Genomic DNA, 18181 nt, shown 5'->3' with positions numbered 1-18181 from the left:
CTTATAAACTCAACCTTTAAGGGGTAGAACCACAGAGGTCTCTATTCTCTTACTTATGAAAGATGGACAGCAATGTCTATATAGTATTTAGTGGGTGATTTAAAGATAAAAAAATATACCTCACAAAGAACAAAGTTTATTGTTTAATTATTTTAACAAATACATCTATAAGATTTATTACATACTTTGCAGACTTCCTCAAATAGACTGATAGCAATTTATCATTCCTTTGTTAGTAATGGTCATTATTTCAAAGGCAATTAGGATGCTCTTGTATATTATTATCTCCAAGGACAAAGGAGTGGGCTGTGTGACCCTATTTACTCTCATCCAGTCCTTGCTTGGGTGAATCAAGCTCTCACTCTGATAATAATGTTGATATCTCATCTGCCTGCTACCTTTTGTGTCCCCAAAGATAAAAGTTGACTTCCTAACTTGTGCATCAGTTTCACATAAAATAATCAGAATTGAACCTGAGTGGATTGATAATTCCAAATCTGTAGATGCATTTTCTTACTGTAAGGAAACCTAGAGGAAGTGAAATGCTACAATTTCTTGTGACTACTGGGAATATCTAAAAGTCTACTGAGGACGTGTTTTAGAGGGCCCAGGTCATACAAATAAATAAGGACGGTGAATCCCATCTTTCTCTTACTTCTCCCTCACCGATTTTATTTACTTTGTTCAATTTAGGCACAGCTAGAAAATTACAGTCACAAAGAGTACAAGAAGTAAATCTAATGTACGAGTTAAAAGCCTTTGAAGCTGTGATGAGCTCAGGTTATTCCGGGGGATATAGAACAGTACATATCACACATGCGTGCTTTATACCATACACAGCGCATGCATGGGAAGATGCATCAGAACCGACACCAGAACAAAATGGCACACCCTCCCTTTTGTATCCGCCATCCAGTCTTTTCCTGGTCTGACATGTTCCTAACTACACTGATCCTGGAGTTTTATGCTTCTTCATCTTTCACCTCCAACATCACCTCTTCTGCCTTCATTAGCAGATTATGACTTCCTCCAGGGTAACGCTCTTTGAGGATTTACGAGTGAGGGCCCCAGAAGGTTTCCTCTGTTTAGAAGGTCCCTGTGTTTATAGAGGATTGATTTAAAGTATTCACTTCTGACAAAGGCCATAGCAGAGATTATTAGGGAAGCCTTTAGATTTAGCCCAAAGAAGACAAAAACGCAATCAAGAAATTGACAATGCCTTCTAAACACAGAAAGGTTCGAGACAATTCCCACAAAGCTGTCTGAGATTTGAGCTTCTTTTTGCTTAATACACCTTTAAGGCCAGAGATCTGAAACGGGAAACCAAATCTCCCTTTTATGGCTGCAACAAATGGGCCAGCCATGGTAAATACATCATTGATTCTTTCTCACAAAGAGATACTTAAATGCAGGGTGCAAGGAAGAGGAGCAATTTCCTTCGACTTAAGGTTTGTTAAAGGAAATTTATGTTTTTAACATGCACTGCAAACACGGAAAAACTGATTGTACCATCATCAGCTTTTAAATCAAAACAGCTTGCTATCTGGTAAAGACAGGCGTATCGGTCGATTTATTTCATAAAACTTTATGTACAAAGAGACAGTGTCTATGAACTTAATGGAGAGAATATTGAGTCTGGAAGGGTAATTTTTATTACAGTTTATGGTGGGATTATCCATACTCCACACTTTCCAGATTTTATGGTAGCACAATGCTGATGTGGTTAACTGTAGTATGGGAGGAGGCATAATTTCTTTCACCCTGACTGGGAAATAAAATTGGCATAACTATTATATATGTTATATAAGATACATCACTGATTCTATTAATTATATGGGTCCAATTAAAACCTCTTTATCATATGTCCACAGGTAAAATATTTTACCAAGCAAAAGAATAGGCGAGGACTGACTATAATTTCCATACAGCAGTCTTTTCGTTATGACTCTTATGAAACCTTTAGAGCATTTCTCACTCATAGAAGTTCAGCTCCAGAAACCATTAAAGACTGCATTATATTAATTATCTGTTATATAATACCAAATATTTTTTCTTAATACCAGGCACTACAGACTTAAACAAACTCAAGGATAGTGCAGAAACAATATATTCTCAAGAACCCAGAGGACTCCAAATGGATCATGGGCATAAGCAGTAAAAGCCTTGAAGATGGCAGACATGAATTTAGCAAATACTTTAAAGTTTTTACTGTGTCTCACACAATGTATAAGGCCTTGAGACACAGAGAGAAGAAGTTATGGAGGGAGAAAGAAAGAATTGAGGCAGCTTTGCAATTTGGTATTCACCCCCATGAAAAGCCATCATTGAACCAAGACTTTGGCACAAGACCCTTTCTTCACAGACAAAGGCAATGCAGCATCGCAAAAAGCCATGGCACATGACAGGAATATGAGGTACGTTTGGTGGAGGGCTGACAGACTGGGTTGGAAGAAGCTAACTGGCATTTATGTTGAGACTCCTTCTACTTCATCATACAAAGGAAGATTTCTCTTTGGTTTGGAGTTTGAAGTTTGGGACTGTAGGTCAGCACTGGCCACAGAATTCTTTCATACTTCATCACCCCATATACTCCAAGTTAGACTGATTCATTCTGATGTTCACGTATCTCTTTTATAAATGTCTACTGAGCTTCTACTGGTATCACCCACAGCATTGGAGAAACAGGAAGAAGTACAGCTTAAATTGGATATTTCACAACCCTTACCTTTCTAGGAAGAACTTTGTTAGGTGACCCGCCCCCCCCCATGTCTTATATCATAGGAATGAGGATTTATAGCAATCACAAATTATAATTCATCAACTATATAATTATCAATAGAAGAATGTATTGTTACCAGAGATCACACTACTAGGTCTTTTTTTTTTCCCCCTTAGGAAAGTGGGGAACACGTGTCCTTCAAATGGTTCCATTAAACTTCCATCCAGTTTCTAGTAAACCTCAGTCTTGAGCTGTCAAAGAGTTCCTCTGATGTGTTTTGAGGGATAGCCTTATTTTTCTTGGATGCGTCAAGCTTACCCCCTGTCTTCCTAAAGACGTAATACTTGGTTTTCCCTTATTTTCTCCATGATGATGATTTCCTTGCCCCATGGGTTCTAGCATACAAGTTGGCATACCTGTGCTTTATTGTAGTGAAAAATAGAAGGTATAGGTTTCAAATGTACAGAGATAAAACAGAGTATTTTAACTTTACTAAGTGAAGGATAACAGTGTCTAAGATAGGAATATGGGGTGAGTGTGCAGAACTCACACTTTTTCTTTCTGAACCAAATTAAATAAGGTCATTCACATACTAGAACTCTAAAAATAAGATATACGTATATATATTCAAGTTCAAGTTTGAGTTTTTCTTTTCTTTTTCATTTTTATTCAGGGAGGGGTGGGTTGAGACAGGGTCTCATGCAGCTCAGGTTGGTTTCTAACTTCTTATTTAAGTAAAGATGACCTTTGACTCCTGCCTCTGCTGCCCTGTTTCATTTCTAGTATTACAGACGGGCGTCATCAAACTAAGAGTTCTTAGAAGGGACTCGTTGCACTTTCCTATGGCTCTGAAGTAGTTGGCAAAATCCAGGCACCATCCTGGGCAGGAAAGGTATCTTGAGTTATATAGTACCCTTGAGTCTTTCTGCATATGTTTTCTAAGATTCTACCACTAGATGGCAGCACACAGATTCTGTTATTAAAGGTAAGTCTCAATTCAGTAAGACTTCTGGGGCGGATTTGGTGAGAAATGCAAGGGAAAGAGAAATTGAACCACAGGGAGAAAAAAAGTATGGTAGCCAGGAATAATGCGACAGGCTTGTAATCTCAGTACTCAGGAGGCGGAAGCAGGGGGATTAGCTGTTCAGGGACTGCCTCTGTTACATGAAGAGTTTGTGGCCAGTCCCCAGTCTAGGTTACATGAGACCCTGTCCTACACCCACACCCAATCCCAAATGGATAGAATGGTGAAGGATGGAGGAAGGTAAAGAGAACTTAGAGAAAGAGGAAATAGAGAGAAAAATCCCCAAGGAGTCTCTTTCAAACACTGGTACTGGTTAGATACATATGCTCCAGCAAGGACAGCACACATCTACCGCCATCCTCACTTCAGCCCGACTCAGTACACACACACACAGACACAGACACAGACACAGACACAGACACACACACACACACACACACACACACACACACACACACACACACACAGAGCTGAGGTACCAATACCACACACACACACATGCATTTAAATAGGTTAATTGGCACATTTCATGAATTAATATTTATTCAGGAGATGTTCTCAGATTGATTTTTTTTTAACCCATTCCATTCTATTTTTCTTTATAAACTTCTAGTTTTCAGTTTATTTCAAGTTTCCCCAACAGGAAATTCTCACAATGTGAACAACACTGTTTCAGGAGAATATAAACTGCAACCGTCATTTTAGAAGTTTGTTTCTTTTTAAATGAACTTTCCTTGGTAGTAGTGAAGGACGCTGGTACCAAACAAGTGATACAGAAAACATTTGTTGAATACATAAGCCAATATTTAGGTGAACAAAAGATGGTGAAGCCATCTAATTATAAAAATCGTAATTGGCCAATGATCAAAGCAACATTCATCCCTAATAACGGTGGCTGGGGAAAGAATGAAGGATGTGATCTTTGCTTAGTAAGTGGCTATCATGCCTTTCACTCATAGATGAACTGGTATCAATTACAGTTTCTCTAAAGAATGTAATTAATATATCACTTCATCAATTCTCCTTTAAGAATAGGAAACATAATAAAAGAGCTTAGAAAATAGTAACAGAATATTAAATAATAGCTTTGAATAGAAAGAGAATTACTAAGGGAACCAGAAAAGGCGAGGAGCACAAAGGACCGCCAGCAAGTTGTAAATTATTAAAAAGCTAATTTAAAGCATTGCTTGTGGTGATTCTCAGAGCAAGTTCACCTCTTGGATAGTATAGTCTCCCTGCTCAGGTTTGTTCCTACAAGGCCTTAAATGTCATTGAGTCAACTGTTTAGTAAACATTTGTCTATTTGGCACATAATAAATATATATTTCTTGTAATGAGTGGAAATGTCCAAATACCAAAATAGTTCTATAAACAATGCCATCTGATGTAGAAATAGAATTCTTCTAGTATATAGCATTCACTGGACTATGTGAAATCAGAAGATTATATTTAGGAATATTATCTTATAAAAATTGAGTGTCTAATATTCTGTATTCTAAATGTCAGGGAAAACTCAGGTGGGTGAGCAATGAAGATTCCATTTGAATACTATATTAGTATAATGTGACATTCTAGGCAGGAGTCTATTGAAACATGAATTAGAACACTTTTTCATGAGAGAAACTTGTTCTGGGCAAATGAATATGGCATGTGAGGCTATTTTATTCAATAGCTCTTAATAACACACTATAACAGAATGAATCGAAAGCCTATTTTGTCAACCTCCAGCATGAGCTACCCTACCTAACCAAAACATTTGTCTCCATCCTCTGTCCTTTAGGTAACACCCACCTCTTCAAGCTGACCACCCGAGGAACTACTGGTTCTTCTCCATCCTGTCTTTGTTTTGTATTTGCATTGGTGACTTCACTCAGAAAACTGGGAGGCCAACTGCAGTTATTTGCGGGCACTGTACCATGTGTGCAGAGCTCACCCACAGGTTTATCTTTTCTACTAATCTCTAGAAGCGATACAGACAGCTTATGTAGCCGTTCTGAGCCACATATCATCACCAACTCTGAGAACTAAACCAGCCTGTGCAAAGCGAAGCCGTGGAACTGACAGATTGGAGAGGATTCAGATAAACAGGAGCACAAGATGCCAAGTTTTTGGTGGAATCTATTCAACCTTATGTGCATATCCAGAAGCTAAAAAAATAGTTAAGTTTCAATTCAGCATTAAAACTCAGGTTTAAAAAGAGCAATAAATCACCAATTTATCCCAAGAGAATAAAGCATTCTGAACTCCTAGTTAAATTTTTCATGATCACAGACTTGCTGCCCTCCTTTCACTATTTAGTAAGTTCTGGCCTTTGTTTGACACTGGTGATAGTGAAACACTCCAGTCTCGTCAAAGTCTCTGTTTAAGAATAATAAACCCAAGGACAGCAAGACTCCAGTCACATTTTCCAAGAAAGAACATTAAAACATAAGCTAAGGGACAAGACGACTGGGTTTATTCACACAAATCTAGTTCACAGTTCACATATAAGGTATAAGTCTGTATTTTCTAAGTCTATACCTATTATCTACTGTATCTAAATAGAGTAAGTAGAAGACATTTACCAAATGAGGAGGTAGCAGCAGTCACTCAGAAGCCAACTGCACACACAGGCACAAGTCAGCTGCCTGGGACTATTCTGGTCCTATGGACAGATGACACCAGGATTCCACTGAACGGTGAACTAAAAGATGACAGTCATGTGTAAGGTGGACAGCAGAAGCAAGTGTAGGACAAGAACTATGACCTAAAACAAGGAATCACTGTCAACAGGTGGTTGGCTGACAGCAGAGAAGCGACGGAACGGAACCAGGAACTGTGAAATGGGGAGTACTCAGTGTGCTGGGAGCTAGGGTCAGCACTTCCAACAAGCTTTACAGCCATCACTTGGATGGCCAGATTTCCTTTCACACCTATAAATGGCAGAAGACTAAAAATAAACGTGTGGCTTCTTCCTGCAGGTTGCTGAGAAAAGCAACAGCCTGCAGGAAGAAAATGGGGGTGAGGGTAATTATCACAAATTTGCCTGTGGCCACAACCCTCTGGAAGTCCTGAATGGATTCCATGAACATAAGTAGTATTTTTGGGGAAGGGGGTTTCTTCAGTGTGTCAACATCTAAGCAGAATGACCAAAGAAAATGCACCTCCAAACTGGCATAGTTTTTTAATGGTAGAATCGACTTGCTTTATTTCAGAAAAATATATTTTATTCTCAAGCATCTGATCATGTGTTTGAAATCATAAATAATGTACTTATGGACCACAGTAAGTTATGTTTTCAAACATCACACTATTTCAACAATAAATCCTTAATTGAATAAAAAAATGTTTTGTATAATCCCGGTAGATTCTGGTGCTGGTTTTGAACGGGCTATAGGAAAATAGAGCTGGACTCCTTCCCTCTCTGTGACCTACTTCTCATTGTCACACAGGCTACTTAGTGCTGGGCGGGGCTGAGAAGAAGAAGTTAATGGGAGGGGCACACAGAAATATCTGGCAATCTATGTAAGACAATAAAGAAGAGGGAGAAAGCAGTTAGGAAAGAAAATCATCTAACTGTGAGACAGAAACATACCCAGTCCCATCCCCTAGCTGCACTGGGCCTCTTCAGGTCTGCTCACCTTCAAAGTCATTGGCTGATCATACCCTTCTCTTATTCTTGAGTATCAAGGTCACCTGGTCCTCTCATGAGAAGGAGAAAGGACTGACTCAGATACTGGATATTGGAGAAAATCTGGATTTTCTGAAACTGGTCATTGCATTTTCCTTTAATTACCTTGAATTATACAATGTAGTTACCTATTAATATTAAAATGTTGAAAATGCCTTTTGTAAATTAGAATAGGTTATTTGGGGTTTATTGCCTACTTTGAACTACCCCAAAAAGGTAGTTGTGAAAGCATTGATCTCTATTTATATTGGTTCTAGTATCATTTTCATAATTATGAATAGAACCCAAATAAAAAGTTTATTTAACTTTCATTTGCTTTCATTAATAATTCCAGGTCATTGTTTTGGGTCTTTTTTACAATTATAATTATTAGTGGAATCTGTATTTTACTTAACTTTCATTGTTATGCTTTTCCTTGTCAATCATAGATCATTATTATCTGCTTTTACATTTCCTCTCATTTTTCATTATGCATCTTTGTCCTAACAGCTTTGTCAATACAATAAATCAATGCTAGGATATGAATTAATTACTATAAAATACGGGTTACTCCACAAAATAATGCAAGCCCTCACATGCAAATAAAGACTTTGTTCTTACAATTCTCCCTTCCACAGAACTAACCACAATTATCTGTTTCAAACTCTCTACTGGATTATTCTTGAGAGCACACAGACAAGCTATTCTGCGCCTGCCTTGTAAGTCTCCTCATGGAGAGTGGGAATGCCTCCCCAAGTATCATTGCCCATCTCTACAGCTCTTCACAAAACCATTCCGCTGACTGAATCTCACTTTCCTCACTTCTCTTCTGAGCAAGAACCTATTTCAGTCCTTCGTCTTCTCACTTCGTGGACACGCTGCTCATCATCAGCAAGGAACTCACCCTCTTCTAACCCACAGCTCTCAGCTTTCCTTTCAGGCCCTGGACAGTATCTACTAGTAAGGGGAAAGTCCATCTGTCAAACACCCTCTTTTTCACATTATCCTCGATGTCCTCACATTTTCCCACAAAGCTCTCTAGCAGACTGGCATTGCTGGGTCTCTCTTCCCTTCTTGACTTCTCAGGTGTCTCTCCCTAACCTCTGAAGTGTGTCCGATTTGCAGCCCAGGGTAGTTATGTATGTGGTCCAACATATTTGTAAATTACAATGTCATATATCAATGTGAAAAAGCTGGATAAGGGCTGGAAGATGGCTCAGTTGAAAAGCACTTGTCATGGAAGTGTGAAGAGCAGAGGTTGGATCCCCAACCCATCCACATAAAAGCCAATAATAGTCTTGGTTGAGAGGCAGAGACAAGGGGCACCTGGTGCAACCTGGCTATTTAGACTAGCTAGAATCTGTTAGCTCTGGGTTCAGTGAGAGACCTTACCTTAATAAATAGAGTGAAGAGTGATCAAGGAAGACATTTGATATCAACTTTGGGACTCCACACTCACATGCATGCACACCACATGTAGGCACTCATAACACACATACAAACATATGCCAAAAGTAAAAGTTTGGATACATGCCTGCCCTGTTTTGGCTCTCATCCCAGATGATTCATGGCAGTCATTATTAAGCAACAAATTATCTCCTGTACTCTAATGGATTCCAATGCATTTTCCATACTGCCTCCTACTTCAGAACCCCAGGCTCATTTGTCCAACTACCATTTCAAGTGTTCTAGTCAAAGGCAGAGTAGGCATGTTATGCTGAATAGAGTACACCCCAAAGGAATTTCCTTCATATTCACACTTCTCCTATCTTAGGAAAGATCAGCATCATTTACTCAATAGTTGAACCACAAGCTTAGAGGATGCCCCTACTCCCCATCTTTCTTCACATCAAATCCAAATCCATATGGCAGTAGTCCTGAGCCAGCCCCCCATTTTCACTCCTGCCCCATTTTCTCTACTGTACACGGAGTCTCCATGAGTCTTGCAAAAGAGTGAAGATCACGACTTACTTCTGCACACATGTCCAATTCTAGTGGCTTTTCATTACATTTAGAACAAAAGCCACCTTGGGATTTAAGGTTCTAACTCCCCTTCTGGTCCTGATGTGTCTTCAGTGCTTATCTTTAACATTTTCCACGGCTTGTGCACTCCAGGCAACAGTCTTCTCTGTCCCTCATCAAACAGGTGGTACTCAACTGAGACTTCAGATATTTTTGGAATTGTCTTTTGCAGATACTACGTGCACAGATGATTTCTCAACGGGCTTCCTTGATTACACCTAATAACGAGCCCTTCTCGTGCTAACTTCGTCACATCCTGTTGTGTCTCTGTAGCACCTACAATGCCTGGCACATGCTCATCACCCTTCCTATTGAAATGTAATATGCATGGCAGCAGGGCCTTGCTCAGCTTGGAACTGCAGTTCTCAGCACTGTGTTTGACATATAGGAAATGCACATTATGTAGCAGAAGAGGGGAGAATTCTGCTTTCCCTATCATTCATAACTTTTCCATCAAGCTACTAATTGAACCAAGCACAACCTTGCTTCTGATTTACTCTGATGCTATATGGTGTTCTACCACTAAGCAGCTACAACAAATCAAAACAGAATGATGAAAATTCCATGGTAAATATGTCACAACTTTTCATAGGCTCGACAGAAATTCCTAGAGTTATTATTTAGAGATAAGACAACCATGTGAAGATTGTAGCTTCCACAGTAACAAAACACTCTTCCACATGGGTGAGTTGTGGATCCTTCAGCCTCCCATGGGAGGGTACATACTGCTTGTCCTCAGTAGACCTCTCAATCCTTGCTCTCACAGCTCTGTTCTGAAGTATGTGCATTTCCTGTACCTCTCAGAACATTTTCCCAGCTTGCTTCCTACTTCCCATTCCATGCCTGTCTCACTGTGATGCCTGTGTACTCTGGGCCAACTGCCACCTTTCATTCCTCTGGGCCAATAGCCTTTCCTCTTTGATGCTCTCCTTGAAGCTCTGGCTTCATCAGAAAACATTTTCATGTCCCTTTGCTGTTATCCAAGCATTCTTGGTAGGAATTTTATCTCATCCTTTCCTCAAACCATAAACTCTATCCTTTTATGGAGAATCACAGTCAAGACATTTCTTCTTTCTGTAAAGAACTATGCTATGTGCCAATACTTCTTGTCAAATACAATTTTATTTATTTATAATTCTAATTATCTTCTTACTGGACAAGTCACTGGCTTATGCAAATGTTTGTTCAGTTCTAACCATAAGAATGAGCATTTATTTCTAAGACTTCTTTAACTTGATATTATCTGTCAGACTTGCAGATATATCCAGCCTTTCAACACTGCAATGTGATGTTGTCTTCTACAAAATTCATGCTCAAGGATACACGATTTAGTTACAAAGAAATTGTAAACAGCATCTCAACGTTTTAAGTATGCTTCCAATTTTGTATCGGGGTGCATCCCTAGCTACCCTCAGCTACATGTGGTCCACGAGCTTCAGGGTGGATAGAGCAAGAAGCAGTGTGAAAGAGAAACAGTACCAGCTCTGTTTATCATTGTATCCTCAGTGTCAATAATGACTACTGCTGAGCTGAGAGATGCTTAGTAGACGCTGGGATGAACACATGGCTCAAGCCACATGATATGTGAGTTTAGATGTGGACATGTATATTCACAGTCCTTTGTGTCACGTGATGTGTAGGCTCTACTTCTCTGTCACAGAGCATATATGTTTACCAATCTCAAAAGTAATTATCCAGTAAACTCACCTAATTTATATGAGTGAAATTTTATGCCTTCCATATTAGCATTTTGGAAAACCAAGTCCCTTAGGGTATTTTTTTTTGCATATCCATACCAAGTACAGAAGCCCTAAGTGGGAAGGTAAACAGGAGCTCCCTTTATTCTTCGGCCATTTCAGTACCCAGCCGCATATGTATAAAACAAAGGTTTGAAGAATTACCCGAATGCCCTTTCCTTTCCTCATTCTGTGAGGTAGGCAAACCTTTCCACTAGACACTTTTACTGTCCTCTAGTCAATCAGTTAAACAATAAAAGGTTATAAAATGCTATAGCAATATTTGTAGAATATGGTGATTATAAAAACTTAATACGGAGTAATAAAATTTAAAAATGAGATGTTTCCAGACAATTTCTCATACTAATCTCTCATCCCTCATCCGTGCTGTACCAGCAACTTTGAGAAGTGGTACCCAACCAATTTCTTGGGGTTGATTTCTAATTCAACAACTTCTGTCTTGGATACCACCATCATCATTAACTTTCTGTTTTATGAGAAGAAGAAAAGGAAGTGTTGATTATTGCTTGTAATAATAAGGAGAAAAGTAATAATGATAAAATGCAAATGTTTACTGATACTTGGTCAATACTAGGACTCTGGACTATGTTCTTCCATGAAATCGTAAGAAAGTTCATGCTACTAGCCCCATTTTTTCACTGATAAAAGTGAGAATTAAGGCAATAGTTTTGTACAGTTCTAAGTGAGAGAAGCAGCATTTTTGCCTCGTATATCTGTTATCTTATAATCCATAGAATGGTTAACTGGGCTTATGATTAAGTACATTTTTATTCATTACATAAAAATTACCAAATAAAACATACCACATGAAACTAATAAAACACAGAGAGAACAAATGATAGCATGAGTCTTTACAGGCTTCTGCAATATACATTTTCCAGAAAATTAAATTTTAGCCATATATATATACACTTTATATGTTATATCTCCTAATTACCAAAAGCCTGTTCTATAAAATGATGATGACAAATAAAAGGTATTTTATTGGTGAGTCCAAATTGTATAAAAAGCTCACAAAGAAAGCGATATTTGCATTAAGTGGCACTGCAGAATGACTGGACCCTAACCTGGACAAAGATAGGATTATAACACTTCAGAGACACTGGAGTCTACCACGAACACATAGACACATATATAGGATTATACAACATATATAATGTTGTGCTTCACTATCTGTTAAATGCTAATTCTTAAAAATTTAAAACTATATGTTTAGATAATAAGTAAAACAAATATTGGATTTATCACCCAGTTAGGTTAATTATTATTCAGAGACTTGTTCATTTTACTCAGAGATATGAGCAATACCAAAAGGGTGCAGATGAAAATAATCCATTCAAAAGCACCTTCATCCCCCTTTTCCTCCACTTTTTCAGTTCAGAGTGTTACTGAGACCCATTTCCTGTCCCATGATAGCAGATGGTACATCGTGTGTAGAGCAGAGAAAGCCCCTGAGTGAGTGACTGTGTACTTCGACATGGATGCATCCATGTTACAGACTCCAAGAGCAATCAACTCATGGGAAATTGGCTAAGCTGTTACCCGTATGGGCTTGGCTCAAGATGAATGGCAAAGCTTTCCTCAGGGAGTCTGAGTATGAGTGTTTATGAAAAATTGATCAGTGTGTACAGACTAGCAGCTGTGGCTTCCTCCTCCCAGATGTCCACAGACTGAGCCTGCCCACTTACAGAGACTACGGAGTCTAACTGGCCCCTGGACTGTTTCTAATAAACATCTGAGGTCCAGGTTGGTAGTGGTAGGAAAACCCAACCTGATCCCAGCTTTGCTGTATGTGTGGCTGTGTGTGTGTCTTTTCTTCATTCCTTCCACACCCCTAGGCAGGGTCCTAGAACTCAAGCCACGTGGGTCTTGACAACTGAGATTGTCAGAGAGAGCAGGAATGTCTACTTCTCAAACTTGCAAACTGAAATCCCTGAATCAGGAGATTTTTAACTTCGTTAAAACAGGGAAAGTGAAACTTATTTGAGTGCTATGAAGAAATTTAATATTGATAAAATAATAACTTCCAGTGGTGAACACACAGCTCTATATAGATGTTTATAAACAATCTGCCAAGTTTTCAATCATATATCATTTCTTAATATTGAGTCCTACCTTTTACCAGAAGCAAAACAACCATGTTTCCTAGCATTTTATGAGAAGACAGTGGTTTATGCATTCATCGATCATGTTTTAATCATGGGCCTCAGTAGTAACACAGTGTCAGAGCAAAAAGCAATATTGGGAAAGTCTGATCCTAGAACTGTGTTTGCCGTCTGAATACACAAATATGCACTCAGTTTCATAGGGAGTGAGTCAATACTATGAGATTTCATATTTGCAGAGAGGGGGCTTAGTGCTTAGATTTGTATGTAGGAGAGAATAAAGATATGGGATTTACAAATCTTCTATTAAATCTCTGCATAAAGCAATAGCTTACTAGTAGAGTGTAACTCCATACATGGCTGCACAGCTACCACAACTAATAAAGTAACTAAATATTATCACATGAGCATGTGACAAAGTATCTTCTTCCCTCTGAAAAACGAGACCCTTAATAATGTATTTTGAAACATTTCCATTCTAACTCACCTTGTTATTTAAAAACCATAGTAACTGCATTAGCAGATGATTAAAAACCCCAATCTATATGAAATTTTACAAATAAACATCTTTTTTAACAGGTTGTGGCAGTCTGAAAGAGAATGGCCCCCATAGGCTCACATACTTGAATGCTTAGTCACCAGGGAATGGAGTTGTTCGAGCAGGATTAGAAGGATTAGGAGGTGTGGCCTTGTGGCAGGAGGTGTGCCCTGTGTTGCTGGGAATGGACTTTGAGATTTCAAAAGTCCATGCTAGTCCCTGTGTCTCTGCTTCCTGCTATTACATTCATGGACTAACCCACTGTGAGCCAGTCTTCAATTAAATGCCTTCCTTTATAAATTGCCTTGGTCATGATGTGTCTTCACCATGAACAGAATAGTAAATAAAGACAGGCTCTTAGTATATAACATTGGCTGACCTGGACAGCTCTCTATATATGTCAGGCTGGCCTTGAACTCTTAGAGGTCCCCTTGCCTCTGCCTCCAAGTGCTGTGATTAAAGGGACATTCCACCATGCCTGGTTTAATCATTTTGCTATCAACCTAATTTAAAAGGAACTCAGAAATAAGTGTCTGGATCTCAGGCAGTTCATTTTCATGGCATTTTATATTACTGTCATCTAAAAAGTTCAAGTCTGAACAACTACAAAAGAAATCCTTATTTACCTTTAAACACTCACAATGACCAAGGTCCATAAAAGATTTATGAACTTTCATTTCATATATAATTCTACTGTGCACAGGCTGCCCCTCCTGTTTTACCATTTAAGGAAAGCATTATTTTGTAAATTTAGATATCAAAACTCTGACATGAAATGACTCAATAAATAAGTATATAACAGAAAAACACATGGTTTTCTCTAGTGCTAAAACACAATGAGACTTTGTGTCTCTTACCTTTGCCATGGCTTCTCCCATCCTCCAGGAGCGGCACAACAATAGTGTTGTTCACATTTCCAGGTGACCGTACAGCTGTGTAGACAACTGGCACTGACTGTACCACCACAGGGATTCGATGAACATGACTGAGTTTGTTAGACTGTAAGTTCATGGGACTGGAAGGTGGGACAGGATGAATGATGTGCAAAAACTGCTGGCCGCCCACACCAGATGCAGAGGCAACAAGGGGTCCTGGAGATAACACTGTTGACGAAGACGATGCTGAAGATACTGATGTTATAACAGTGGGGGATGAGGCTGGACGACTAGAAGATGATGAAGAGGTTGAAGTTGAAGAAGGTGAGGAGGCAGACGCTGTCATGGAGACTGGGGAGGATGAAACTGCGGTAGGGGAGGTCCTGGCTTTGTTGATTGACAAGTCCACTGGCTCAGTTTGTGTCTGGAAGTGATCTACAGGCAATGAGTCCTCTGGGGGCTCCCCTTTCACATTATTTAGCAACAGGGGAACAGCTTCCATATCGGGGTAGTTGTGGACGTTTGGAGACTGCAGGGAGAAAATGGAACAGATTTATCATTATTAATGATATATTTCAATAGATGCATGATTTCTTATTTGAAAGCATAATAAATTTTCCCTATTTCAGTGGGGCTTTAATTTATATTTAAGTTTATTTATAAACTTTTATTTATATTTACTTTATATTTAGTTTATATACTTTTATGCAAATCTGTAGACATATCACACAGTTTATTCAAATATTCAAAATTTTTTCTCTAAATCACAATGATGAAAACTCTAGTGAAAAGTACAACAGAGAGTAAGAAAGTCTTTCAGCATGAGGACATTTCCTTTCCATCGGGAGGACAAACACACAACTCCTTAAGCTACATCCACTGTTTATACAAGAGGTTACAGGAATTTCAAAATGGTCAGTAAATTCAAGTTGAATTTTCTAAAGACAAGCTCAGGGTGTAAAGCTTCATCTTAGAATTGTGTAAACAAGACTGATTTAGTTAAAACATCGCTTTGCTCTTCTGAGTCCTGCTGCACTGGGGGTCTGGTTGAGTGTCTTCTGAAGAAGGAAGGAGAGTTTTCATGAGATGTACTGAAGCATTGTTCCCGGTTCTGGAGTTGCACAATGTCATGAATGATTTTACCCTTGTGCTACATGACCCTCATCGAGAGACAAAATACCATCCAGCAGCAATCTTGGGAAACTTGCTGTGACCTTTCTGCATTTATGTTCAGCACAAGAGCTACCCGGACATGCTCATTCAGAGAAGGCACACGGAGTTCTCTAGTCTCCCAGCACGGGTTGTCAAGTTACCGAAGTTGAATCATTTGAAATGGTTGAATTCTAACCCTCAGTGCCTGACATGGTGTTTTTTCCCTCTTAAGATATTGCATGCAATTATGACACTGAAACCTGAGGAAAGTTTTCAGAAAATCCTACACGAGAAATTTTAAGTTGTTTATTCACATTTTGTTTGATTTAAAATGGTAATTTTATTTAGGTTCATTTGTATTTTTGTAAGTTTTAATGAGAAAAGTTTAATAATAAACTCCCTACAGTTTAACACACTAATATTCTCAGCACAGCATTAATGGGCATGAGTCCACATCTATTAATTCCTAAGTTGAGCAAGTATACATGAAATGCACACTCCTGGGACCAAAGGGTCCACGTTCTATTGGAGCGTGTCAGTAGAGCCTTGACAGAGAGAAGCAGGCCACAGCAGATTATTTGGTTACGTCTAATTTAACCAAGTCAACACTCACATTAGTATTAGTCTATTAGATGAAAACCCCAAATTGTTATTTTCAGCTATCTTATGGTATCAGAACAACAGTTATGTTACGTCGGTCATTTAAATCTTCATTTCATGAAAGTTTTTCATTTGCTATTCTCCTGAAAACATGAAAATGTATTTCAATTTTTTTAAAATTATTCTTAACAACTTTCATTATAGAATATAAATTATAGTTCTGTTCAAAGCATACAAAGGCAGTAGTGAGAGGGCATTTTATTCAGTCACAAGAAAAACATATCAACAGTGGTACCAGATCAAATGAAAGGAAAATGGGTTGATGTTTTTATGCCTTTTACCTCTTCTTGGCTAAAAGGGTTGCCTGCAAAAGCATATGAACTAGAAATACAAAAGCTAAGTGATCTATAATGCATTCTGTATGGAATTCTAACTGGGATTTGCACTTTAGGTACTAAAGCAGAGAAACAATTTTATAAACCATCCCAAACGCATTAAGAAACAAACAAACAGCAAAACACTATAAATTGCACTACTTTTGTGCAAATCTGTAGACATATCACACCTCCTATTAGAGCAGAATGTTGGTTTATTCTTCGAATCATCATTAAAGTTTTGTTTTTGTAGGATAATGTGAGTTGTTTCTTATCAGTTTATTCATATACAGAAAGCCCTTGATATGCTTTCCTAACAGATAGTAACTGGTTCATAATCTAAAATTTAAATCATTCAATGCATTATTAAACAGTACCAATCTCTTTGAGTACATATACTCTTGATTGGTTATGTATTAGACAAACTAGAGACTCTTAATTTGGAAACAATGGTTATTTCTACCTTATGTAGGAACAGACCTTTACAAATAGAGGGTTGAAGAGTATTTAATCCCTGTAGAAGCAGTTCCAAATGGAAATGAAAGAATGCATGGGCAGATAATGACAAGGGAATTGGGGCATACAGAGCTTATAGAAAGAGGTGGCTTCCAAGGCACCACGCATCACTGTGCTTTGAGGTATCCCAACTGCTTGTACTGTGACCAAGAACCCACCATTTGCATGGCACTATGTAATCCCCAACTGAGGACAATACTTCTTTCATGACCATGGTATAGCACCAGATAATGGCTCCCTCTCTGTCCCACTGGATAGACTAGAAAGTTATAGACAAAACTTAGAGAACTCCTAACTCCTCCCAGATGCCTGAAAATCACACAGCTTTCTTCTATGCTCTGAACCGTTGGATCAAACACCAGAGGCTTTGGAAAGTGATGCATGAATTTATAACCACAAATATCACAGAGACACATGGTACCTTTTCTCTAATACACAGTTAAAATGAAGCCAGTATATTAAATAATTATGCTCAATCAATATCATGACAATAAAATCTTTTTTGTGCCCTTCATCTGCTTTCAGTGTCGACAGGGCATCCCAAAAGCCATTACTAATCCCTTGAGACACACAGCATGGCAAGTAAGCTGTACAAACTTCCAGCTTTGGGCAGTACATACCTGTTTGTAAAGTCAGCGATGTTACAAGACAAGGCCTCTAAATAGCTATGACACCTCACCCTCCTCGTTTTAAGAAATGGGGAAGACCTCCAAGGCTCAACCCTGGAATCACCATTAGGAATTCATTTCTTTGCTTTCCAAAAGTGGGGAATTGAAACGCATTCATTCTGAGGTTTGGATCCCTAAGTGGGAAGCTGGGGTGAGGTGCTGGTAACACAGCTGAATGCCAA

At 38.7% G+C, this 18181-nt stretch overlaps 1 protein-coding gene across 9 annotated transcripts in view; it reads right to left on the bottom strand.

Moving 5' to 3' along the window:
* The window catches only part of Klf12 (KLF transcription factor 12), a 650091-nt gene that overhangs the window by 156037 nt on the left and 475873 nt on the right, over positions 1-18181 (bottom strand). For all 9 annotated transcript variants that reach the window (XM_052732584.1, XM_052732587.1, XM_052732582.1 and 6 more), the window contains one exon: positions 14672-15218. In XM_052732584.1, coding sequence (XP_052588544.1) covers positions 14672-15218 — 547 coding nt within the window. The remainder of the gene's footprint in view (positions 1-14671; positions 15219-18181) is intronic.

Source organism: Peromyscus californicus, unplaced genomic scaffold (assembly GCF_007827085.1).
Source record: "Peromyscus californicus insignis strain IS unplaced genomic scaffold, ASM782708v3 Scaffold_12__1_contigs__length_115047231, whole genome shotgun sequence".
Lineage (NCBI taxonomy): Eukaryota > Metazoa > Chordata > Mammalia > Rodentia > Cricetidae > Peromyscus > Peromyscus californicus.
The sequence above is the reverse complement of the archived record's forward strand: the minus strand, read 5'-3'. Positions and strand labels throughout refer to the sequence as shown.